The sequence below is a fragment of the Pempheris klunzingeri genome, chromosome 24 (genome assembly GCF_042242105.1).
Source record: "Pempheris klunzingeri isolate RE-2024b chromosome 24, fPemKlu1.hap1, whole genome shotgun sequence".
Classification (NCBI taxonomy): Eukaryota; Metazoa; Chordata; class Actinopteri; order Acropomatiformes; family Pempheridae; genus Pempheris; species Pempheris klunzingeri.
Genome location: NC_092035.1, coordinates 13,290,957 through 13,317,629, shown reverse-complemented (window position 1 = coordinate 13,317,629; position 26,673 = coordinate 13,290,957). Strand labels below are relative to the sequence as shown.

General features: G+C 44.2%; 1 protein-coding gene across 1 annotated transcript in view; it reads left to right on the top strand.

Moving 5' to 3' along the window:
* The window catches only part of dmd (dystrophin), a 242,792-nt gene that overhangs the window by 164,241 nt on the left and 51,878 nt on the right, over positions 1 to 26,673 (top strand). Inside the window, exons 32-58 of the mRNA XM_070855842.1 lie at positions 545 to 694; positions 5,536 to 5,697; positions 6,442 to 6,552; positions 6,630 to 6,803; positions 6,894 to 7,049; positions 7,160 to 7,330; positions 7,543 to 7,722; positions 7,871 to 7,993; positions 8,997 to 9,167; positions 9,641 to 9,763; positions 9,942 to 10,076; positions 10,288 to 10,440; positions 11,897 to 12,067; positions 17,258 to 17,380; positions 18,162 to 18,334; positions 18,463 to 18,598; positions 20,309 to 20,484; positions 20,778 to 20,925; positions 21,300 to 21,425; positions 22,285 to 22,434; positions 22,633 to 22,731; positions 23,201 to 23,300; positions 23,448 to 23,617; positions 23,820 to 23,937; positions 24,604 to 24,815; positions 25,009 to 25,163; positions 26,153 to 26,339. Of these exons, the coding sequence (XP_070711943.1) occupies positions 545 to 694; positions 5,536 to 5,697; positions 6,442 to 6,552; positions 6,630 to 6,803; positions 6,894 to 7,049; positions 7,160 to 7,330; positions 7,543 to 7,722; positions 7,871 to 7,993; positions 8,997 to 9,167; positions 9,641 to 9,763; positions 9,942 to 10,076; positions 10,288 to 10,440; positions 11,897 to 12,067; positions 17,258 to 17,380; positions 18,162 to 18,334; positions 18,463 to 18,598; positions 20,309 to 20,484; positions 20,778 to 20,925; positions 21,300 to 21,425; positions 22,285 to 22,434; positions 22,633 to 22,731; positions 23,201 to 23,300; positions 23,448 to 23,617; positions 23,820 to 23,937; positions 24,604 to 24,815; positions 25,009 to 25,163; positions 26,153 to 26,339 (4,053 nt within the window). The remainder of the gene's footprint in view (positions 1 to 544; positions 695 to 5,535; positions 5,698 to 6,441; positions 6,553 to 6,629; positions 6,804 to 6,893; positions 7,050 to 7,159; positions 7,331 to 7,542; positions 7,723 to 7,870; positions 7,994 to 8,996; positions 9,168 to 9,640; positions 9,764 to 9,941; positions 10,077 to 10,287; positions 10,441 to 11,896; positions 12,068 to 17,257; positions 17,381 to 18,161; positions 18,335 to 18,462; positions 18,599 to 20,308; positions 20,485 to 20,777; positions 20,926 to 21,299; positions 21,426 to 22,284; positions 22,435 to 22,632; positions 22,732 to 23,200; positions 23,301 to 23,447; positions 23,618 to 23,819; positions 23,938 to 24,603; positions 24,816 to 25,008; positions 25,164 to 26,152; positions 26,340 to 26,673) is intronic.

Sequence of the window (26,673 nt, the reverse complement as noted above, 5' to 3'; positions counted from 1 at the left end):
AACAGAATATTTCAAATAAAGTTAATCCAGTGGAGTTTCCATTGAATCTTGCAATTAGAGACATAGGGATTTCCAGACCTTGGTGAAGAAATAAAGTGAAAAGGCTTATATGTTAACCCTAACTCGTTAATTTGCTTAAACTGTGCTTTTGCAGATTGCCTCAGATCTTTCATTCCGGGGATTTGGTGAGATTAAACAATGCAGAAAAGGCTTAAAGCCTCTAGACCAGGATGCGCTCTTTCATTTAAGGTAGCACAGAACAGCAAAAATGCAAATAAGTGGCCACTCAGATGTATTTCACTATGTTAAAGCTCTACCGGCATCAGCCGAAAAGACCTTTTTGGGGATTTCAGGAGATGTGAAAAGCTGTTAAGCACCTTGGTCAGATGAGCAAGGGCTAATCGACCTCTTTTAGATTCTGACTCATCTTACTCTCTCTTTCAATGTGCCTCTCCTTCCTCATCATGAGTCAGTATCAGACTAAACAATATCCGTTTGTATGCAAAAAGACACCCAGCTAGCCGCCTGTATGTTGTGTGTTCAGAGTCTAGAGGTTCTTCTGCGGCACCCGGAGGACAACAGGAACCAGATCCGGGAGCTGGCCCAGACGCTGATGGACGGGGGCGTCCTGGATGAGCTGATACAGCAGAAACTGGACGCCTTCAACGCGCGATGGGACGAGCTCATGGCGAGGGTACGACACACCGCACACTCATACGTGGGGAAGCATGCACACGCTGAGGAGGAGCGTGAACGACGGTTTTGAGGCACGTCAGGTGGTCCCAAGGTCCTCTGTATGTGGTGTGGTGTGCAAACGGGTCTGACTGGGATTCTGTTTTATGTGTGGACCACTTTTGGCCACAGGCAGAAAGTACAGGGGAACATTCATTCGGAAAATTCATCCCGTAAAGCTCAATAATACAACAACAGCAACGATGGAAGACATTTAGGAAAATGCTGGGAATTTTCAGAACGACCTCATCACACGTGTTGATGCTGCACAGATGCTGAGGCGATGTCCTGCGCTTGAATACGCGAATATGAAGCAACACCATGAGACGGTCGAGGCGGCGTCTACCTCTCCTCACCCCTCTCCCCCTCCCCCCGTCTCTGTGGTCTCTCTCTCTGTGCCTCCTGATGATTTAGTGCGTCTTTCTGGGTGTGTTTTTCAGGAGGTGTGTGTTGGCGTGTGTTGCTCTCAATGGATTTTAAATGCATTGAGGAGCACTTGTGCCGACCGAGCAGCCTGTATTAACGAAAAAAAAAGCTCAATAGTACAGTGGCAACAATGGCGATGATAGCGCTGATCTGTGAAGAGCAACCGGACAAAAAAGTCGTAGCTGTGTGCAGCCATTATGTTTCTGCTCCACTACCTTTCAGAAGGAAATATTGGATTTTTTCAGATTTCAGATGGTTTTATCTGAATCACTGGATTACATGATAATGAATAAATATTTCTTGGAGGAATGACATATAATGATAATGTCATATTGAGTGCTAATTTCCTTTAATTAATCCTAAAAAGCTCCACAGAGATCTCTTCCTACTGCACATCTCCTCCTCCTCCTCCTCCTCCTCCTCCTCCTCCTCCTCCCCCTTCACATCGAGGACTCAGAAGATTAAGTTAATTTTGAAATTAGTTTTTAAATTAAATTTAACAAGTAGTTCTCTGACATTTTATAGACCAAACAACTAATCAATTATTGGAGGAAATGACTTTAATTGCTAATGAAATGAACGCTCAGTTATGTCCCTCCTCACAGTCGCACTCTCCTCCCGCTCTTCATCTCCTCTTCCCTTTCCTCCACCTTTTACGCCCTCCTTCGCTTCTTCATCATCTTCTCTCCCACCTCCGGACCTGCTCCCAATCCTCCCTTTTCCCCTCTGCTCTCCGTTTCCGTCACTTCCCTCCTCTTCCTCTCCCAATATTCCTTTCCCCTCCCTTCTGCCCATCATCAGCCATCATCAATGGCAGCAATACATCCTCAGCCTCTTGTGGTGATCCTCAATGACAGATTACAGTAGACACACACACACACACACGCTCCTTGCCCGCTGGGTTGATCCTCCCTCACAATAGAACCAGATTAATGTTCTCCTCGCAGCCTGATAAGCTTCCCTTTGTTTGTCTACCCATCAGAGACACTGTGTGTATGTGTGTGTGTGTGTGTGTGTGTGTGCGGGTGTGTGTGTGCGTGTCACGGTCCTCCATTTCAGACTTTCTGTATTTTTTGGGAGGAAGTGTCATTGGTGTATTGTCTGTGCGTGTGTGTTTGAGGGCATTAACACTCCAGAAGCTGGTGTCCTTTGTTTCGGTGTGTATGTCAGAATGTATGCACGGCAGGTGAGGCCGGGCCGCTCTGAGCCCTGTTTGTTTGCCATCCATAAAGGGGACGAGGAGCTCAGAGACAGGACACGGCTGTTTGTGAGTATCTCTGCAAAGACAGATGGACGAGAAAAAGCACAGAGACCAAAATATTGCCTTAATGTTTTTCCCTTTTCTTGGCCTGAGGGGAGCGCATCGAGGGAATCCTTTTCTTCGTTTGGAAATCTTCTCCTTCTAACTTGATCAGTGCTGTTTGAGGAGCACGCTGTCAAATCTCTCGGATGACTTTGTGGCCACTCGCGCAGACGGACATTTTTTTTTCTTCAGATGAAAATGTAGACGTTTCATGACCCAGGAATCGTAATCTGCACATCTTTGTGGATTTGAGATGCTGACGCTCAAAATGCATAATATCAAAATAATGAGGCATTTAAAATGCGGTTTGGTGGAAAGGGTGTTTTGCAGAGAACAGCTTGGAATGATAAGGTCCTCTTTGCTAAGGTACCGTTGTGAGATGAGATCAGCAATTCAGTTTTTAATGAAAATATAATTAAATATTTAATTAATAATCAATTTAGAATACTGTCCCATACAGACTAGTTAGCAACTAGCTCGAATTATCTTAGATCCCTGTTTATAAAGAAGTTGCTGTCCTCTCTAAAGTAGTCCCAGCAGCTCTGAATCATCGTCTAGCATGGTAGCTGTTAAGTAAGCAGAAACACTTTTCACCAACTTAGATTTAAAAAAAAAAAAATCTCCTTTTTGGTAAATTAATCAGTTTTGAGGTTCAAAAAAAAAAAAATTATTATATAATAAATATAGTAATGATAATAGTGCCAGTGCAAACGACAGCCATGTGCATACATGGTACACTCACAATAGGATGTCAACACTGTAGGAAGTGCATTTGTTTGAACTCAAGGAACTATGAGGTTTCTTTAATGCGGTATCATCAAATCAGCACATCAGTCCAGCTTCTATTGGTTTGCAAACACTGTTCGTATTAAGAACTGAACCAGTAGCTGTGACCAGGATAAGGCTTCCTTACTCCATCTGGCACTGACTCCACTTTGACTGAAAGTTAGACATTTAGAAAAATACATTTCTTATCTATTTCATACTTCTTATCCAAAGAAATGCATTATATTGCGAGGAGTCAAATAGCTGAATGTCAATGCTTCCCCAGCATTAGATGGAGCCAAGTTCTGAGGAGCACGAGGGTCCAAGTAAATGCAGAGACAGTAGAATAAGTATCTATAATCTCATTATATCAGTGTCCCACTTTAAAACTCATGTGGAGATAAAGCCAGCCCGCGCATGCGAAAAAAAAAAAATGTTGTTTCACATCTCCATCTGCACTTCTTCAGATCAAAGAGGCATGTTTGCCATTTTAATTTCGGCTTCTTGTGACGGCTGAAAAACCAATAGGAGCGAGTGTGACGCGGGGAGCGCCGCTCGCATTTAGCCAACGGCGTTTCCAGCACAAGACAGTTAAGCAAACAGCGATCCTCTATCTCTCTTGTTCACAATCACTGCTTCAGGACTGCGTGTCTGTGTGTGTTACAGAAATAAGTAATAAGGGGAAACCGGGTGTTTAATGAGAATATGTATTCATGAGCCGACAATTGCCAGGGAAATGGAGTACATCGCCACGGGGAAGGTTGTTATCAATGTTTGTCTAAATATTTAATCTGACTCAAGTTCTCATTTCATACATTATCAACGAAGACATGTGAGAGAGAAAGCACAAAAAACCCTCCCACACATCCACTTGTAACATTAAGAGGACTCTGTGTGTGTGTGTGTGTGTGTGTGTGTGTGTGTGTGTGTGTGTGTGTGTGAGACACAAGGTTATGCAGGTTCAGGGCTAAACTTAGAGTCATTATCCTCCTGTGAGGGATTAGCATGCTCACCTGTAACCACACACACACTCGCACTCCCGCTCGAACACATGAGCTCACACAGGTCGGAGTGATGTAATGGGTCCGTTCCCTGGTTAATCTTGGAGGCAGCGATGTGCTGGGAGGAAACTCCTCAGTAGCCCCCAGGCATCGGATGCTTCACTGACAACAGGCGTCACAAGATCATTGGTTATTGGTGTTGCTGGTGAGGACGGCAGCCTTGATGAGGTCGGTCGCACTGACACGGCATGAGAGAGAAACCCCGGAGTCCGGCCTTCAAGAGGGTACACACAGGGGGAGAGTGTGTGTGTGTGTGTGTGTGTGTGTGTGGTGTCCTGTCTTGTGCTTGTGCTTGTTGGTACATGTAGGGGGGATTGTGTCCGTGTGCCGTAAAGTCGTTGTGACCTACAAATGCTAGAAAATGAACAGCTCTTTGTTTTTAAAGGACAAAAGTTTTAGGACATTTTAAAGGCCGATTTTCAGTCAAATCAATTCATTTCACTGGAGTCACTGCGATTAGTGGATTCACTGACAAGCATGAAAGAAATCGGCGCATAATTATAACTTGTTAGTTGTGTTGCACCATTTACTTTCATGTAATATTTTGTAGATTGGAGCTCAAACTGCTCCACAGAAGACAGTTAAAGAAGACATGTAATTGAATTGAACATTGAATGTAACTTAACTGCGCTGTTACAAATTTGTTAGCTTAAATTGCTTTGTGTCCCTCTTCAATAAAACTCCTTATTGAATTAAATAAAAAAAGTACAACCTTAAGAACAAAATGCCAGGGGGAAGTTAACCACACAGAAAATAGAGCCATTGTGACTGACCAGTGCACTCGTCTCCAGCTACAGAAGCCCGATTGGTTCTTTGACAATAAGAAAAATCACGAATCTCACCGCACTTATAGTAAAATGTGTCTGCGTTCTTCCCGTGTTAAAATCATCTGTTGTCATCATTTCAGCTGAGTGCACATTCAGCAAAGGCTTTTTATACACCGACTGCAAGAACTAACAGTAAACAAGATAACAGCTGTAAATATGTGAAGGAAATACCTCGAGCTCCCGCTGACGATTCTCTAAAGATGCATCTTATCTGAATCTCATGGGTACCTTTATCCAGATTTTCCAAGAGATTATTCAAGCTGTTGTTTAAGGGAAATTGCTTTTATATACATGAGTTGGAAAATTGAACGTAGGAATGCATGTAAACTACTAATGCGTGTCCCGTAAGCTGCCTCCTGCGTTTACAGTCCACTTTATGTGTTTGTTGACGAGGTGTGAATGCGTTTTTCTGTCTCCCCAGGCGGCGCTCAGGCAGAAGGAGCTGGAGAAGAGCGTCCAGTGGGCCCAGGAGAATGACAAGACGCTGAGGCAGATGCAGGAGGCGCTGGCCAACACGGACCGCCACCTCACCTCGTACCTGACTGACCACATCGACGCCCAGCAGATACCGCAGGAGGCTCAGGTACCCGTCAGCGCACATCTTCCACGTGTGTGTGTGTGCAAAGGAATATTTTGGATGGCAAATGCTCTTTTTGTCTCTGTGGTCCTAATTAAGCCAGGAGCTGCTGTGGACACGAACAGCACACACACACACACACACACACACACACACACACACACAGCCTCTGTCTTTTTGTCTCCTCCTCTACCTCCCTCTCCCCAACTGCTCGGATCATGAAATAATGTCCCGCAATGATGGAATGAGTGATGGAGGCGTGTGGGGAGGGGTTGGAGGGATTATCTCCACGTGTGCTGTAGACCACCAGTGCAAAGGACGACGACTCGCTCTCTCTCTCTCTCTCTCACACACACCCACACGCACACACACACACGGGAGGATGAGTAAATGATAGGATTAAGAGTGGTGTGGATGAGCATATGTGATTACAGGGCACTTGGTATTTAAAAAAGAGAAGGGGATGACAGAGACCAAGTGTGTGTGTGTGTGTGTGTGTGTGTGTGTGTGTGTGTGTGTGTGTGTGTGTGTGTGTGTGTGTGTGTGTGTGAGGGAGAGCGAGGGTGACAAGTTATTAAAGCTTTGGTGTGCCCTGTCCTCTCTGCTTAATGCCTCCTGCCCCCTTGTGGTGAGCAGAGCAAGGCACACTAACAATTTAAGTTTAAAGCGTTCAGATTTTGAACCATTCATGAGGATCATTTAGATTTTGTTTGTTATCTGACTTCATATTCGTGTGTGTGGGTCAAACAGAAAATCCAGACGGAGCTGAGCGGCCATGATGCGACCCTGGAAGACATGAGGAAAAAGAACCAGGACAAAGAGCCGTCCCAGAGGATCATGGGACAGATAGATCTTACCCAGGTACGCACACATAGTGAGACTCCTCTGTCTCTCAGATTGCCTTTGTGTGTGTGTGACGTGTGTGTGTCTCTCTCCAGAAAATGCTGACAGACGTGTGGACAAAGTTCCGGCTGTTCCAGAAACCGGCCAACTTCGACGCTCGGCTGGCCGAGTGCGAGCGCGTGCTGACTGGGGTCAAAGGCCAGGTGGGCTTGCTGGAAATCGGCAGTGTGGAGCAGGACGTGGTGCAGTCGCAGCTGGAGCAGTGCATGGTGGGTAATCACGTCAGGAGGGATGAGACGGACACGGACGGACAGATCCCGTGTCAAGCCCCCCGCTGTCTGTGTTTGTGTGTCTAACAGAAGCTGTACAAGATGCTGAGTGAAGTGAAAGGGGAGGTGGAGACGGTGATAAAAACAGGCAGACAGATCGTCCAGAAGCAGCAGACTGAGCAGCCCAAAGAGCTGGACGACCGGGTGACCGCCCTCAAGCTGCTCTACAACCAGCTGGGATCACAGGTGAGGACACACACACGCACACTCACACACACATATATACATTTATATATATCTACACTTAGACATGGTCAGATTTAGATGTGAATTTGTCCTTTTTAATGCGTGTGTAGGTGACTGAGAGTAAGCTGGAGCTGGAGAAGAGTCTAAAGTTGTCCAGGAAGCTGCGGAAGGAGCTGAACGGGTTGACGGAGTGGCTCGCCGCCACCGACGCTGAGCTGACCAGGCGCTCTGCCGTGGACGGCATGCCCAGTGACCTGGAAGATGAGGTGGCATGGGCACAGGTATGTCACAACACACCTGCACAGAGTAAAAACTTGACGTCTAGGGCCTGGGGGTTGTAAAATTGGGACTGAATATAAAAATATTGATTAGAGCAGCACACAAGAGCCCATATAGAAACATAGTCTATGCTAAGAATGGACCTTTAAGCTTTCAGTTCTCACATTGTTCCTCTCCTCACTCTCCTCCTGCGCCCTCCTCTCCGTCCCGTCAGTCCATCCACGGGGAGACCGAGAAACGCCAGCCGCAGCTGCAGGCCGTGGTGGACCTCGCCGAGGCCCTCAAGGCGGTGCTGCGGGGCCACGGGAGCCTGGTGGACGACAAAGTCAGCCTGCTGCGCTGCAACTGGATCGCAGTCACATCCAGAGCAGAAGAATGGCTCAACCTGCTGCTGGTCAGAGAAAGAGTGTTTGTCCGTCTTATCGGAGCTAAAAATATCCCAAACTCTCTAAAAATAGCTCATTAGAAGTGTCACTGTTTGTTTGCAGCCTCAAGAAATGAATACCATCTATGCCCCCCTCATCTCTCTCTCTCTCTTTTAGGACTACCAGCGGCAGATGCAGAAGTTGGATGGAGAGATAAAGGAAGTGAACGAGTGGATCGACGGAGCAGAGAAGAAGATGGACGAGATGGACAGCCAGGGACCCAACGACGCTGTGCTCAAGGTTGTCATTTGTTTGTCTTTACCGCACATATGTGGTGTTTAATCCACATCTTCAGTTTCTCTGTTCTCCACTAATGACGTCAGTGTGTTTGTAGATCAGATGCGAGGGGAGAAGAAATAACAGCGTTAGTGGAAAATACAGATACAACGGCGCCGTTGTTATTAGCTGTTGGACAGAGCGCCCTGTGGGAAGCAGAGAGTGTTCACTCTGCACGGGGGGGACAGCATTTTATTTCAGAGGAACAAACTGAATGCAAGATATTCACTTTTCAGTCCATTTATTTAGTTTTATTTTTTTATTTATTTAGCTTGTCCCTTTTTTTCCTTTTTTAGCTTGTCCAGTTGAATACTAGCTGCATGTTCACTTTGCTAAATACGTTATAACAGGTGTCCATCTTTCTAAATAAATGTCCATCCGGAGTCGTAGGCTCACAGTTATATTTTCCATGCAGTTCACGGCCTGTAGTCTTTGCACCCATTGGTCCGAGGTAGGTGGGTGGGGTTTGAGCCAGTTTACTGTGATCATTTTGTGGGCAATCAACATCAGAGCTCTGAGCATATACAATTTGTTTTTTCCTAACCCTCCTTGAAGGTGCAGTGCCCAGAATTAGCTGCTGCGGGTCAATCGACCTGTCCAAGTGTAAAATCCCACCTATTTCCCTCTTCACCTCCCCCCAAAACTTTTGCAATTTAGAGCAATCCCAGAAAATGTGAGAAAAGTCCCTATAACACCCCAACCTCTCCGGCAGAGAGGGGGAATACTCCTTTTCATACTTAGCTATTACAATAGGTGTTTTAAAATATCTCATTCTTAATTGATTTAATTTATTTGAATGAAACAGGACACACAGACATTCATAACATAAAAACACAGGTTTCATCTACATGTGGTGACATTTAACCACTAAAGAATCCTCTGACAGTGAAATGCAGCTTAATTGATCAGATATTTGACTTCTGAAACTATCTTTTTGGATGACTGGCTGTGTGTGTGCGTCCCGCAGGTATTGCGTGCAGAGCTGGAGCAGACGAGGGGGAAGATGGAGGAGGTGAGGGATCTGGCACAGGAGCTCATGTCCACCAGGGGGGAGAACTGCCAGGCCCAGGTGGGACCCAAAGTGGAGCAGCTCAACCAAAGATTCGACGCCATCGCACAACGCATCGCCTCTGGACTGGTGAGGGACTGCTGATTATTCTAAACTCTAACAGCACACATAGTCTCATAAGCTCTCCCTGATGTATCACTGGTTGGTTATTGACTTGAGGAGTTGCAGCTGTGAATGAACTCTCCTTATGCATCTTTCTTAAATACTGTAACTCAGCTATTCTCATAGATTTACATCAAGCTGTCTCCAAACAGACTCCGAACTCACTAAATACATTCCAAACTCTCCCTAAATTTGCTTCAGAGTCACTAAATAGACTTCAGACTCTCTCGCTAAATGTACTTTAAACCCTCACTTAGCAGACTTCAAACTCTCACACTAAATTTACTTCAAACTCTCACTAAATCTGCTCCAACCTCTCCCACTAAATTTACTTTCTCCCAGCCTCTAATGATCTTCTTTTTCCCCCTGTGTCTCTGCATCTTTGCCGCGGGCGTGTGTGTGCGTCTGTGTGTGTGCGTGTGTGTGTGTGTGCGTGGCAGACGGCAGCATCAGCCAAGGAGCTGGAGCAGTACCACAGCGAGGCACAGATCTGGCTGGAGCTCCTGGAGGAGGAGGTCAAACAGGGGGAGAACCTGACGGAGGAGGACTTCCAGGAGGACAAGGTCTCGCACCCAAACACACACACATAAGAGGACGGGGACGGCTTCTTTCATGTGTTATGTGTGCACTTCTAAACTGTGCGTGTGTGTGTGTGTGTGTGTGTGTGTGTGTGTGTGTGTGTGTGTGTGTGTGTGTGTGTGTGTGTGTGTGTGTGTGTGTGTGTGTGTGTGTGTCGTATAGGACTGTGAGGAAGGTGCAGTGAAGGAGTTGCTGTTGAGAGGAGAGAATCTACAGAAGAGAGTCCCAGATCAGGACAAGAGAGAGCAGATCAGACTGAAACACAACCAGCTCAACAGCAAGTACAACGCGGTCAAGGTAACACACACACACACACACACACACGCACACACACACTCGCAAGACAGAGAAATAACTGTTTAAACCTGAAGGTCAAACTACAGGTTGACATTTACTGGTTGCTTTTTACAATTCTGTAGTATGTCTCAGAGTGACATATTTTGTTACTGCCATGTCCAAGACGTTCCCGTGTGTGTGTGTGTGTGTTTTTGTGTGTGTGTGTGTGCAGGACCTGCGCGTGCTGAGGAACAGGAAGGCGCTGGCCATCGCTCCCCAGTGGTACCAGTACAAGAGGAAGTCTCACGACCTGCTGGCGTGGCTGGACGAGATCCAACGCAGCGTGGACCAGCTGCCCGACCCCCCCGAAGGAGAGAGGGTCAAGGTGACCACACACACACACACACACACACACACATATATATATATACAACCATACAACAGGAATAAATACATTACCTAATCAATAACATCTCTACATGTTTCTTCTTTTCGTCCCATGTTAAAAACTAACCATGAACCTTTTAGTCTTCCTCATCCTCCTGCTCTTCATCTCACACCGTCTGTAATCATTCCTCATTCTTCCTTTTCGTGGTACATGTTCTCACTGCCTTCCTTTGTTTCCCACCTCTCTTCTCCTCTGGACAAAGGGTTAGCGTCGAGGCTTTTGCAGTTTTTATTCACTCGGGGACAGAACTTTCTGAATAATTGTTCCGGGAAATCGTCCTCATATCTATTTAAAGAAATAATGGCAGATCAATTTTTGTGAACAGTAGAGGACAGCTTTTTTTGCAGCTTTTATCTGGGATTATTCTGTGGTGGACCCAGAGTTGTAAAGAGACTAATTAAAGTGTGTTGTGTGTAGCATTTCAACACCAATAAATCTTTACCTAATTATATGTGAGCTAGATAGTATAACTATTCATTATTAGTATTTGAATAATGAATAAATGTACATGACATGGGATGATATAACAGACTCTGATCTAGTCATAAAAACATATACAGACATTTGAATGCATTTTTACCACAGAATAAGTGAGTGACCACATAATAACAAATATGTTTTCCTATATTATGATATATTGATGTTATGGGTGCAGCATCTTTCGTAGTCCATGTGAATGTGCGGGTGTGGAAAAGCGACGGGCAACCCCCTGGACTCCACCTGTTTTCTCTGCCCCCCACCCATCCTGACTCTGTGTGTGTGTGTCTTTTACTTTCAGATGATCACTATGACATTTCGCTAAGCGGACGTCTGACCCGCTCGCCCTCAGACTCGCCTGTCATTGCCGCAACTGAGATTCCTCAGTCTGTCTGTCTGTCTGTCTGTCTGTCTGCTCGCTCATCTGTCTGTCTTTCTGTCTCTGCTTCTTTTCACCCCCACACTCCCAAGTTCAAACACTGTACTTATTTAAAAAGCCAGTGATTGTGCTCCTTCTAAATGTGAATAAAGTCTCAAGGCACTGTGCGCCTCTTAATTATAGCCCCACTTTCTTATTTTATATGGTTTTTCAATGGAGATACATATTATCAACATGCAATATAAGCTTCTTGTGTATGTTTGACACGGACAAACATGATATCTTGACCCTTTAACTAATGTGTTGTGTCTTTGTTGGGGTGTGTGCTAGTGAGGAAATGAGTGTTTTTTTATTATTTGTATTATACAGTAATTGTCGCTGCGTGTGTGTGTGTGTGTTTGTGTGTGTGTGTGTGTGTGTGTGCGAAAGTGTATTATTCGATTACATCCACATGCCTCTCTGTGCTTACCCCTCCCCCCCCCCCCTCTCGGGCCCAGCCAATAGCAAGTGACGTCCCTGGTTGATTTCGTCCAATAGGAAATTGGCTCAGAGTTCGACAAGAAGAAGGAGGAGCTTAAGGAGGTGCAGGGCTTAGCCAATCAGCTCTCAGAGGCTGGAGCCGCCAATCTAGTGGAGCCCCGCCAACTCCAGCTCAACACGCGCTGGGTTGAGGTGGAGGGCAAGTTCATACCCTTCAAAAGACAATGTGTGAGTTTCAGTAGGCACAACTTCTGTATCTACAGTACTAACAGAGAATACTATACTAATACGCTCTAATTATTTTGAATAGATAATATAGTTGTTTTCACTAACTATTAGCATGAAATGTGCTTGAAAAGCTTCTAATAACTCTCTGAAATGAATCCCCCTCAAAATGTGATAGCTGCAAGTTAGCATCATAGTAAGCCTACAGACATAAGGCTGGTATCAATCCTCCATCAAGTGAGTCAGAGTAGACACTTCTCCATATTTATCCATAACAATCAATGTTTTATCTATCACTTAAAGTCTGGTGATATTCTACAGTTGCCCTATTGCCAACAAATCCTATGAAAAGACAAAAAGAAAGTGTTAGTCCGTCTCTCGGTACTTTCTGACCTCACTGTTCTGTATTTCTGTTTTAGTTCCTACTGAAGATGTAAATCTTTTGTTGTTAACTATTTTAAGTGGTGACTGTTGACAATAAGAAAAACAGAGAATATCACCAGAATGATCCTTTAAGATAATGTGAGGGTCTAACTATATCACATTTAATCTCTGTTTCAGTTTAAATTCGGTAGATTTCATACCTCTAATATTCTGAAATATTTTCAGTGATTCTTAGTTCTTAATGCTTAATTTGAAATCAGGATTAGATTGCCCCGCCCCCCCAAAAAAATAAAATCTGAGTTGCTTTTTTTGTTTTTCTTTGCTGCATTCTCATTGACATGTCTTCTGTGTACATGTGAAGCACGCTCACATGTCTGAATCTCACTGGTTGCTCTGTCTGACTGTCTGTCACCGCATGCGCCCACCCTGCCAACCCAATCACATTACACCCTGGCAGTTCGCTGATCTGCCAGTCAGTGAAGATGTATGTACCCCGTCAACTAATCACACGAGTCAACCACATGCACTCGCGGTTATCGGCCGTTGAACTTGGACAAATACACATCTGAGCTGTCAGATTTCGGCGTTTCTTCAGGCGCACTGAGAGGAATCATAAGCACGTATATATATAGAGAGACGTTTTCATCTTTATTTACCGAGTGACCGACAGACCGAACACACTCTGTCTCAGTGACGCTCTGCCTCAGTACAGTAAACCTGGGCGCTGAGCGGGCCTCTGAGCTGCTCCACTCCAACTTCACTTCACTTCAGTTTTAGGCACTTCAGTGCATTGCTCAAGGACTCTTGAAAAGTAATTGGTGCACTCTATTTCTCATATTCCCCAAGCTGGTGTGGGTACTCTGCAATCACAAACCCGGTTCAACTTCAGACTACAGCGTCTAAATTTATGTAACATACGTGCGCTTCACTTGTCACCCTGTATGTTATGAAACGGTTTTAGAGCTTGTGTTAATAACACGTATGTCCAAAAAAGCGCCATCCAAGCCAAAGTGTCCTTGAGCAAAACACCTGGTGCCTGCCAGCTCCAGCAGTGATGTCAAAGCTGACCTCTGTGGACTGATTACAGCCTTCATATCAGACTGACAGCCTGTATAATGTGCTTATGATGATCGTTTTTCTTTCATTTAGTGACATTTTAAAGAGAATCCTGGTAATCTATTATCAGGATTACATTATCATACTTGCATACCACTAGCATAGGTCATAACATGCTATCACAGGTGAGACTATCGTGGCCAATCACTACTTTCATCTCCTTTACATGTGCACGGGAGTTTTCAAGTTTCCACATCGCACTTGTTTAAGTTGTATACTCACTTCTAAATTAGTTGATGTCACTGATAGGAAGCAAACGCCTCTGCACAGTGAGGTAACATTAAAAAAAACAACGATTTTTTTTACAGTATTGACACTAAAAAACTGTGGTCAAATGGTTTGGATGTTGTTTTCTTTCTTATCTAAAGAAATGTGAGATTATATGAAAGTTTAATTCAGTTAGATTTTACATGAAAAAAGTGTTATGACAGAAAATTCTTTGTCATTGTTGGTACCAACACACCAGACCTAGCTGCATGCCAGCACCACAGTAGACTCATATTCATCTCCTCTCAGTGGCAGAGCAGCAGGGAATCACTGTGGCATACTAGACATCCAGCACACTGTAAAGTCAGGCGCTGCTACGGCTTTGACCGTACATTAGGACGCTGCTGCCTGTCCTCATGCAGTGGGTTTGATGAAGACGGAGACAGTACAGATGTGTATTCAGTCCAAGTTGTCCACGAAAAAGAGCAGAGTAGACTAAAGCATGAGTGGGAGACACAATCTATTTTCAGTTTTCTATTCCTGATCCTAAATCACAAATTCAGGCCTTAAACCTTTGTATGTGGACGAGTGACGACATCAGGCAGGCTTAAAAAGCTGCACTCCTACGCTGATTCAGCTTTGAGATGCTGAACAAGAATCTGGGTTTACTGGCAGGAGCTGAACATTAGTCAGTCTAGACAAAGACATCTAAAGAGGACTGGAATGACTGCATGGGCCAAACACCCTGCTGAAAGTGAGACTGACCCACTAACCCGGGAGCTAAATCTCAACTGGCTGTACTATGTGGGCTTCATTTAATTTAAGGATATATTTTCCAAGACAAACCACACGTTCCTTTTAAGCCTCTCCCTCTCAGCATCTAGATCTGCTCTGCTCTCATTGTCAGTGCTCACGCATTGAAGTCACAAACACATGCACACAATGTCCAAAAGGCTCCAAAGTGACAAATTAAACGTGTAAGCAGGTGGGTCTATGTGAGTGTTTGCGTAGACTAAGAGCAGGTTTTTATTCCAGGCCTTTTAATATGAGTGTGATTTATCAAATGAGAGGTAATGATGTGTCAGTCTGTCACACTGGGTTACAAGAGCCAATTAAGTCCTGAATCAATTAGTCGCAGCATTCCTCCCTGGGCAGCCGTGACTCTTGAAACCTGTTTTGTTTCTTAGCCGTGACCACAACAGCTTAAGCTAGACCTTAAAGGACAATTTCACATGTATATAAAATATTACGCTCTGGAAAAACACTCTTGCTTCTGTTTTGATGCATCGTAGCAAGGAAAATTCAATGTGCCGTTATCCTGAAATTACCACATTATGGCCACATTGGCTTAAAGTTACATAGTCTCACTTTAAGTTAAACTGATAATACCGTCCTGTGAAAAAACGTCCTGATCTCACAATCTTGTTTTGTAACTTTTATTTACAAAATGATCGTAACACAAGGCCCAATTAGTAGCTGTCCCTTAACCCTTAATTTTTCCTGTGTTGCCTGCAGCCAGAGCCAGGTTAAAAATCATCAAAGTTTCCCTTTAACATGTTGTATCTCTTCATTTAATCCAAATAAAAACCAAACTGTAAAACAGGAGCTAATTTAATAAGTTAGCTTAGCATACCGTAGCTAATTGGATGGTCTATTTAATGCACAGATATGATAATCATATCAATCTTCCTATTTCTCAGCAAATTGTTGAGCTATTCCTTTAATTTATGCACCATTACCTCAACTTATTTTACATATTTATATTTGCTACGAGCATACATTTTCAGTGAGAGACACGGTTGCCCTGTGAGAGTGTGCATGTATCTGTATGTTTCTCAGTTTGGCTGAACCCAGTGTGACCGAGCTCTCTGTCTGCAGCAGGCTAATAGTAAGCAGGGAAACTGGGACATTCAAAACTCTGGCCCTCCATCTCACTTCTTAGCACACATAGACGTGTCAGATGGCGGAGGGAGCTTTCTTTAATGACTGTGCTGCTGTGCAAAATGCAATTAAAGAGACATTCCACCAATTTTACACATCAGTTTACTCACCGTGATGTGTACTAATGAGCCTGTGAGTCGTAAACTGTCTTCTGTGGCTCTGGAGGAGCTTTGCTCGAAAGAATAACCTGAGAAAAGAACCTTGATGATGTCATAGTGAAGTCATTAGCGTGATGTCAGCCCCAGAAAGTACAAATCTCACAAAAAGCATACTCTAGGAACGAGTGTGTGGCTTTTGAAAGACGTAGAATTCACCAGACAGAGGGGGTTTAACAAAAGGCAGTATTCATTTTCATCATGGGAAATGTAGGTTTTTGTTGCCTTACCCATACAAGGATTTACAGTCAGGATATGTGAGCCTCTGCTGCTTTAACCTTTTATCAACCTGCCTCTCGTGGGTATCCAAACTATATGGAAATGCCATATTAAATCACTGGATCACCCTTTAAATTATTCAGATGTAGCAAATGCATGTTTCTTTCCTACCAAGAAAGTAAGGAGCCACCAGACTTAACAGCTAAACCCCTGCAAAGCATATTCAGTGCACTCGATCCCACCGCTGCTCCTGACATTATTACCGCCACGCCGGGCGAACGCAGAGCTGACTTGTTAACTTAAGGCCAGCGGCAGTCATTAGCTCTCTGTGAGGCGGCTAATAATGCTAACGTGTGTGTTTTATTTTGGGTTAATTAAAAAGTGTCATTTAGCTGGAGAAGCAATTGGCCAGGTGAGAGGAGCGCGAGAACGAGGTGAAATGAACAGAGCCGAGTGTTAATAACCCAGTATCTCTGGAGAGGAGCTACAGCGGCGGAGGCAGCTTCATTTGCCATGCTGAGTTAGACTATTGTGTATCATGGTCAGGGGAAATGTAAAAGTCATTTCAATTGCCATCTCAACATAAGAGTTGACTCATAATCAAAGGCTCAGATAAATTAAAAAGGAGATGACACAAGCTTGAATGTGATCATGATACACAATAGGGATTAATGTGTTTGAAGAGGGTTTTTCTAGGCACAGATTGAGACCACGTGGCATCTGAGAGCCGCGGAGCGATCTGGGGCTTCACTTGTCCATGTTTGGAACTCATCATTTAAAATTCCTCCAAAATAAAGGGCTCATAATGTTTTGTTATGTCGTACACTATCTGTGCTGACACGTGCTTTAGGTGGTAGAAAATGTGTGTATTTTCTCCCGTTTTCTGACTCGTAACATTGAATTTTAATGACGTGCAACCAGTTGAAGTCCCAGATCGATTCCTTAATCAGTTAGAAATTAGATTTTTATAAAGCAAGCCTTGAGATGTAGCCTTGTTAGAGGAATTAACAAGCATGATATAATTCAGTCTTTCTCTCATTTTGTATGCTGAAAATATGTTTTTATGTGTTTCTGATCGACCCTCTATTTTGTGTATCTGTGAACATGTGTGTGTCTGTGCTGCACCTTCCTGCGCGTGTGTGTGTGTGTGTGTGTGTGGGTGGGTGTCCAGGAGTACCTAACAGAGCTGCAGGCGTTGCTGCGTTCGGTGTCAGAGACGGACTTCAAGCTGAACTCTCCTGAATACTGGCCTGCAGCGTATTATAACCTGCCTCAGCAAGAGCACTGCCTGAAGGTCAGCGCCGCTGTAGTGTTTCTGTTTGAAAGACACAGACAATATTTTCCGTGAAATAATATCATGAACGCTCGGTTCAAAGCAAGTTTGGTTTAGGAAATGAAAAAGAAATTACAAATATAGAAGTATGTTGCTGCCACAATGGCTGAAATGTTTCTTCAGTTTCTCATAATAACAAGAACATTTTTACTTTATGTTATAATGACGTATTTTTCATCACTGCATACTCAATTCCTCCTGAATACACAGTTAAAGGAACAGTTCAGCATTTTGGGAAACACTCTTATTTGCTTTCTAGCAGAGAATTAGATGAGAAGATCGATGCCACTCACGTGGAAGCAAGGGGAAAGAGCAAGCCAGGCTTCTGTAACAAAGTCCATCTGCCAGCACCTCTAAAGCTCAGCAACGTGTTATGTTTTCTTTGTTTTATCCATCTAAAAACTACAGTGTAAAATACGACGAGTTGTTTTTTTTTAATGGGGCGTTATGTGCTAGTCTATTTCCTGGTCGGGTGAAGTGACTTCCTGGAGTTTCGTGTGTTTCCGCGCAGTGATGGCAAGTCTCCATCAAGTCACTGCTCCTGGTCATGATGTAGTCTTTGCACAGAAACACATGTAAAGCCACATTATTTTAGATTTATATGATGTTAACATGCCGCCCTGCAATAATAAGCAATGACATTTTTTAGCTTTTCATGCCTTAGAGTTAGTGGCTATTTGTTAGTCACTGTAAGGGAGCGTCCTCCTGAATCATATGCCCCCCATGTGTCCTCCGCCCTCAGGAGGTGAAGGGGAGCATTGATGAGCTGCGGGGCCCAGTGGAGGGAGCGCTGGCCCGGAGACAGGAGATGGTGTCTGGGGCTCGGCCTGCGGAGGGCCAGAGGATACAGGACACCGCCGCCCTCCTCAGTACCAACTGGGACAAACTGAACAAGCTCTACCAGGACAGAATGAAGTAAGGGGCGGTGGGGGAGAGGCTTCTCAGTTTTTATCTGTGCATGTTTGCAGAAGTATTGGCTCTCGTTTTTTGTGCACTCGTTTGAGTGAAACTCCGCGTGTGTTTTTGTGTGTGTGCACATCAAGGCGTTGGCAGGATTGCAACTCCAAGTGGCAGAAGTTTGCTTCGGATCAGAGGGAGCTGGAGGAGTGGCTGAACGACGCCGAGAGCACTTTGAAACTGGCCGAGAGTGAGCCGGCAGAGCACAGACTGCACCTCAGGGTAACACACACACTCGCACATAATCAGACACAAGCCTTTCTGTACAAATATAAAGACAGGTTTGCATGCTGATGGCCGATTGTACCCACAGAGCCACTGAGTGTATTCCAGTTGTGGATGAGTCACACTTCATCTCCGGTGTCCACTAACGCAGCTGAAGTGCCCTTGAGCAAGGCGAATAAATCCAAACTGCTTCCGTCTTCACTTTCATCTTTCTCTTTTCTTAGTTTCCTGCCCAAACTGATGCCATATCTTAGCATTACAGTAACAAAACAGATTAGCTGTCACAGTGTGATATAGAAGCACGTGACCCGACGAGATGAAGATCATTCCCTAACGTGGCAGATCAATTAACTTCTGGTGTTGTGAAATATCACATTATCATCTACTGCTTATATAATATTTCAGAGTATCTCCATGTATTCAGTAATGTTTATCCAATAAGTGTAGTTTTCTCCTGTACCAATGATTTGGCAAATAAATCAGCAAATTGCACAGGCTTTGGCCATGTCATGTCAAAAAAACAAATGCAAAGAATGTTAATATGTAATTTGATGAATGAGTAGTAGTGCAGTGAGTGTAACCATACGTTGGATTTCAGATTGAAACAATGCCCCGCCTCTCATGTCATGACACGATGACAAATGTCATCATGACATAATAATGCACGAAATAACATGCCAAACACAAAGTAACATCACAACATGACATTAGATCTCTGTGTGTAGTCAGTGGCACACACACACACACACAGAGTCACACACACGCTGGCTCACAGATGGCAGTTGTCAAGAGGAAAAGGCAGTCAGTGTCTGACAGTGCAGTCAGCCTCAATACAAACAGAGCACTTTCCTTTTTTAGGCCTTATGTAACTATATTATGTCATCAATTTTGACATTTCAATGTTACATCAACCCCAAAAAGTGAAATTGAAGGATTATGAAAAGCGATTTAATCCAAGCACTGAACAATAGGCTTTAGCATCACTAAGATTTAGATTAATAATGTATGAGGAATCATTTTCAGTATGAAGGCTTGTCCCACTGAGATGACTTTTAGTTTCAGTAGCTGTGGTTAAACTGATGTACTGAGCTCTGCATGTGAAGTATTGTGTGTGTATGTATGTATGTGTGTGTGTGTGTGTGTGTGTGTGTGTGTTTGCATCATCAGACATGCCCGCTCCACTTTTGGGCTGCTGTGATCAGCTCTCAATGTCCACCTGCACAGACAGAGACGCGGTGTCCAAGTGCCACTCAAGCGCCAACCTGTGTGTGTGTGTGTCTCTCGGAGAGCGAGAGAGAGCGTGTGTTTGTATAGTATAGACACGGAGGACCATCTGGTACCTCAAATCACAAGCTGCCACCTAGACCGCACCCAATCCTGATCCCCAGTGACGTCGAACACACACACACCGAGACATATTGAACTAATTGGTATTGATATATTAGTGGGGACATTGTATTGACTTTGTGGAGGCTTAAAATTCTTTTCAGAGGTACTCAAAGGACAGATAACAACTACCTACAACAACCTGTTTGACTAACATGAAATGTCTAATGTTAACATATAATCCTCGCTTTAAATCTTAAACCTTAAAATAAATATTTGAACTTGCAAGAACCAAACTCTCTGTGTCCAGAATGCATGTGAGCTGCACAAACCAAGCAATAAAAAGCTAATCACCCCCCTTGTGTCCATGCGTGTGTGTAGGACCTGACGGAGGCCATACCTCTTCAGGAGGTGGTGTTGAGCAGAGTGAACTCTGCAGGAGAGGACATCAGCCAGTTGAGCACACCAGACGATGCCTCAGGGCTCCGAACGCAGCTCAAATTACTCAACACTTGCTGGGCCAACGTCTGCCAACAGCTCAATGAGCGCAAGAGGAGGTGTGTGTGTGTGTGTGTGTGTGTGTGGCTGCAGGTCATGGTTAATCCATGTTTGTCTTCCTTTCAAATGTTCCTAAAAGTATATTTCTATGGAATATTTTTCTTGTGATATGTGCAGACCATGAATAACAAAATGACTCCAGTATTCACTGCACACCACATATTACCACACTTCCTTCATTTTTGCTAAATACATAAAACCATCAGGACTTCATAAAAGCATTTGTGTCTCTAGTAACATGTCTCACCTTCCTTTCTTCCTTTCCTCTCGCCGTGCTCCTCCACTCCCGCAGGTCCTCGGAAGCACGTACAGCGGCTGCAGATCTGCAGGAGGACATGGGCTCCATGCTGGGCTGGTTGGACAAAGCGGAGGGCGTCCTGGCCATCCCCCTGCAGCCTGCAGAGCCACAGCACATCAGAGACACTCTCGGCAAAGTCCAGGTACCGTTAAGACACAATGAGCTACTGAACTGTGTGTCTGTGTGTGTGTGTGTGGTTCTGTGTTATTTAATTTAGCTGCTATCATGGTGCAAATGAGATACAGTTCATTATTATTATACTCAGCCTGCATGTGCTTACGCGTGGTGTTGGTTTGTTTAATTTAACTCCGAGGGTTTATGGTTTCCAATGAGACGCCATATTGTTCCATTCTGAAATTCAACCTTGAAACTACTTTCTTAGTTAGTGTGTGAACTTAGCTGAATATAATTTGATTGAAAGAGCTTGTGTCCTACATTGAGCTGCTGCAACGATTTCTTATTACATTCAGCCTGTATGACGTGTGCTGGATGTGTGTGTGTGTGTGTGTGTGTCAGGCACGAACGGAGGAGCTTCCTGCCAAGAAGGAGGCGATAGATGATCTGAACTCCAGACACAAACAGATAACGCTTCCTGCTGACAGACAGAAAGACATCAAGATCATCAACGCTCGCTGGGCTCAGGTCAGCAGCCGCCACTGTGAATACTACGGCTAACAGCATGCCAGCATTTTGTAAACAGACATTCATCTTCACTTATCAGAACAAAGCCGCACCAGGCCATGAAATCACACCACATACATCATGATGTTTTGTATTGAGGAGGTAGTGAGGTTTATTTAGCTGGGGGTGCAGACAGGAGCACAAAACCGAGCACTACCCTGAGATGTAGACATACACAGTGAATGTGGAATTATTTGGATTCATTGCTTAAGTTATAAGAGCAATGCTACATCGTAAAAACTAAAGAAAATGTTAAAGCTGCTATAACTAGTGCTATTTATATAAACTAGTTTGTGTCTTTTGTGTCTGACTGCAAGATTCAATCTTTATGCAGATGATGCGGCTTTATGCTGTGTTGGGGATTCTGTCCAATTACCCATCATGAAATTACAACTCTCCTTTAATGCACTGCAAGATGCACAAAAACAGAGCTAAAAGAGAGTGAACTACTGGGCTTACATCAAGTGGATGCAAACATGACTCTGGATTAACACTAATGTCGCTCTGTATCTGTTTAATGTGCAGATAAGATAATATTTTTTTCTAGCAGCTTCTTATCTAAGCAACGGAGTCCTACACAAGCTTAAAAATCTCTGTCAAAGTTACAGCGGATTGGTTATTCTTTTCTGAAACTTGACAAAGCTCCTTCAGTGCCACAGGGGACAATATGCAGCTGTGATAAGGATTTGACAGCCTAACTCATACCTGAAAGATAACATCCACTGCGAGTCATATGCCAAACCAACCCAAGGTCTCCCAAGTCATTTTGATTTTTAAGAATGTTATGATCTTGAATAAATCACATCCCGTCTCTCTTTAGGTGGCCAAGGCTCTGCCTGAGCGTCAGCTGGAGATCGAGGGCTTGCTGAGGGAGCTGGAGAAGCTTCAGGGTCAGCTGGACGACCTGTCGGCCTGGGCATCCAGCACCAGAGCCAAGCTAGAGCAAAGCCCAGAGGAGCCACCTCCCAGAGTAAGACACACTCACAGACCAGCACTTTTTACTGCTTTCCTCCGATATATGCCTTTATTACCCCACCAATCCAGCCCAAACTGGCTTAAATGAATAGAAATGTTGCATAAACTGTCTAATTGTGAAATGCATAATGTCAAAATGGTTCCACGAATACAGTGTAATCTTATTTTTTCTTTCTGTGTTTTGTTTCTGCAGCTCATTGAGGAAGTGCAAGTCAAGCAGCCAGAAGTGGAGCTGGTTTTGGAGCGAGCCAGTCAACTGTACAAGGACAGTCCTTCCAGCCAACCAGACAAGGTGAGGAAATCAAACACTGCGTCAGTGATTTATCTGTTGAGAGGAACCAACAGCATTCTTGTGGTGTATGTGCTTGTTCATATATTGTCCTCTGTTTACACACTCAACACTGAATCAGTGTTTCTCCAATGCTGAAACTCTGTCTTCTGATGATGAAGAGCGATAACTAAGCAGTCATTTGCAGAGTTAAATGGGCTTGCTTTATTCTCTGGGGAATAAAAGAAATGTATTGCATTTTATTTTCTTTCATCTCACCACCAGTTCTGCTTCAAAAGTTTCATCAAATCCATATTATGTACTTCATTAATATTTGTCAGAGAACATTACATTTTTTGAAGATCAAAGACACTGAACCATGTTTGACTTGAAAAAGATCTACTGGGCTTTCCCCACCATTTCAAAATAAAAGCTATTGATTGCATTTGCCATCGCTGACTGATTGTGTGTATTTGTGTGTGTGTGATGACAGGTGAAGTGTGTCAAGCTAAGGGAAAACTGGACAGTGATCCTGGAGCTGGTGCGACAGCATAAGGAGAGGATGGCTGCTCTGCTAGTAGCCAAAAAAGCCAGTAAGACTTTGTTTTTCCCAGTCGACGTGTCCGACTCCGCGTTTGTTGGAGACATTTGAGTCCAAGAAATAGAAATGTGTTTTGGTTGTATGGATATTTTAACCAGCTCTCACTTTGATAATGTGTGTGTGTGTGTGTGTGTCCCAGATGAAAGTCTGACAGGAAGTTCCCAGCCTGAATCTGCAGCTCTTGCTCAGTTCAACAAGTCCTGGGCTGAGCTAACGGACTGGCTCACCATGCTGGATAACATGGTGCAGAACAAGCGCGTGGTGGTGGCTGACCTGGACGACATCAACGACTACATCGTCAGGCTCAAGGTCGGGACCTTCAGTGGGCTACGTTGTTGTAACAGACTGGAAAACAGATTTGTCACATCTGCGTACATAATTAGAACAAGCGGTCTGATTTAAGTTCCAAGTTTAGATGCTATGCATATGAGTAGCCAATCATTTACTGCTCAAGTACGCCAATTAAAGTGTTAATAAACCAATGAAATACAAGTATTTATTGTGTTTTCAGGCGTCACTGCAGGAGCTGGATCAGCGGCGCCCCCTCCTGGAGAGACAGGTCACAGCAGCCCAGAACCTGAAGAATAAAACCAGCAACCAGGATACCCGCAACGCTATAACTGAGCGTAGTATGTCTCTCACACACACACACACACACAAACAAGCACACCTGTCCATTATTATTTAAGTATGTCACTCCCTAATGTATGCAGCATGGAAGGATGGTGACTCTTGTCCTACTAAAAAAAAAATGGCTTGGTCCATTAAAGTATGCATGTCCAACACACAGTGTAGAATCAGAGGGACTAACACTTGGTTGGTTTTGGTCTTTTCATTGAATTTGATGACCAAATGAAAAACTTATTGCCAGTCTTAGAATAGATATGAATAGATATATAAACATGCAAACTTCAGCAGTGCCGTCTTTCTTGTTTTGCTTTCTTTTGCACCTGCACAAGACCTCAGCGTGTTACCACCATGAGAGGGGTAGTAAATCCTCAGTAAATACCCCCCATAGTGTCTTATTCTTATCCATGCCTTTCAGATTTTGACTGGACTGTAATCAATTATACTGTTAATAGAGTTTCACCACTGGATTAGGTTGGTTTACGTTTTAATACTTCAAGCCAGTCTGTGTAGAAATTTGAAGATTCCTCCAGGAATACAGTAATCAAAATGACCCGGCAGCTGAAGGACACAAGCTGCAAAAAAAATCAAATAAAACTTAACATCAAAGTGCATTATTATCACAAAACAAATGATGTATGGTGTTTTCTTTTTTTCCATTACTGCAGTTGACAGGCTGCAGACGCACTGGGAAGACTCTCAGACCAAGCTCTCTGACAGGACCAAGCAGCTCCACAACATGCTGCAGGACTCCACTAACTGGCTGGATGCCAAGAAGGATGTAGATCATCTCATCAAGCGGGCCAGCGAGAGGCTGGAGTCCTGGCAGGAGGTCACGTACACGGTGGAGGCACTGAAGAGACAGAACGCTGAACTGAAGGTTCGGCCGGACATCCGCTCTGACTGCATTAGCTTTCTAATAACTCACACTTTTCTTTTTTTTCACCTTTCATGTGAGACTAAACAGATGACATTACCCGTAGGGGGCATGACTCAAAAGACACGTACATGGGAGTTTGTCAGTTTCCTTCTTGTCATTCTTCTTTCTCCCCTGATTCTCTCTCCCTCCTCAGCTCTTTGTGAAGGACCTGCAGCAGTGGCAGGGTCAGGTGGATGAAGCAAACGCACTGGCCAACAAACTGCTGACGTTGTACGCCAACGACGACACGCACAAGGTCACCCAGGTCAACAACAACATGCTGGCCACTTGGACACACATCAGCAAGCGGTAACGATTCACGTACTTGCTTCATTTTGACAGCGTTCTGCGACATGTTTGAACATAAGAAAGAAAGGCTGATTCAAAAAGCCACCAATATGCTTATTTATGGGGTGTTTAATGTGAGCGTGTGGAAGTGAGTGGGCTCAGTTGGAGCGTCTCAGTGTTTTCTCAATGAAAAGCGTATACTCTACTATATGCAGACGATATAGTTTAGTATATCTGTGAATGAAATTCACAAGTCTGCCTTTAATATTTTGTACTCTCAGCTGATTCAACCCCACATTTTATATCTAAAATAGCATCATCACTGTTTAAACACATATACATTTTTAAGTTGTAATACTTAAGTCTTAATGTCAGTCCTGATTGATTTGACGATTGTAACAGCATGTGCAGTTCAATACTACAGGTCCCAGAATTCTAATGGCACCAAATAGGCTTAAGCATCTACTTTGTCAGAAATCCGACAAAGGGGCAGCTTGTGTATCTGTTTACAGTGCATCCACGCAAACTCACATTGTTTTAATAAAGAAATCTGGCCTTTTTCCATCTTGCCCTGGGCCACCTCAACCCAATTTGTAGTTTTCACACACCATCAGGACACACTGAAAGGAATCAGCTGGCTTGCTGGGAATTTTGAGGTGTTCCGTTTGCCACCTGCAGCTCACAGTGGCTGCTCATTACTCCCCCATCTCTGCCTGCAATAGCACTAACTGTGGTGACAAATACATTGAATTTCCTGACACTGATTCACAATAAATGCCGCTCCAGTTTTTAATGCGCCACAGCAACAGTGAGAAATGTTGGGTTAGCGTCAGCAGTAACTTATTTCAGCTCTGATACAGCTGCACTAAACAGGGAAACTGGCATCAATGAGATCAAATAACAAACAGAAATGTTGGATTTCGTAACGCTGGAATTTTGAGTCAAATTGACCCTCAGAAAAGAAAAAGAAAGCACTTAAAATGCACAGTCACGTATGTGTGCCTCTCCAGGGTTTCAGACAGGGAGGCGGCTCTGGAGGCAGCGCTGAAGCTGCAGCAGCACTTCTACCTCGACCTGGAGAGGTTCCTCAACTGGCTGACAGAGGCTGAGACAACCTGCAACGTGTTAATAGACGCCACCAACAAGGAGAGACTTCAGGAGCAGCCTGCAGCCAGGAACCTGCTGGCACAGTGGAAGGTAGAGCACACACACACACACAAGGTCAGGTCACACATATTAAGATGCAACTAACTAGGTTTGTTGCTGCAGGGGTAAGGATTTCTTTGAAACACAAGACAGGAGAAATTCTGTAGCTCAGCGCTGAGGTTGAACAGACAAACACACAAACTTCTCCAGCAGAACAAGATGGCGGAGCCCTGCCATGTTGTTTGATTGACAGGTGGCAGCAGAAATCAAGAGAATGAAAAGGTTAATGATTGCAGCATCTTGTCACATGGGATCCATCAGACATCCAGTACTTTTGCAGATTTTGAACCAGAGTTTAAGACGGACTCTGTTGCCCCGGCCGGTA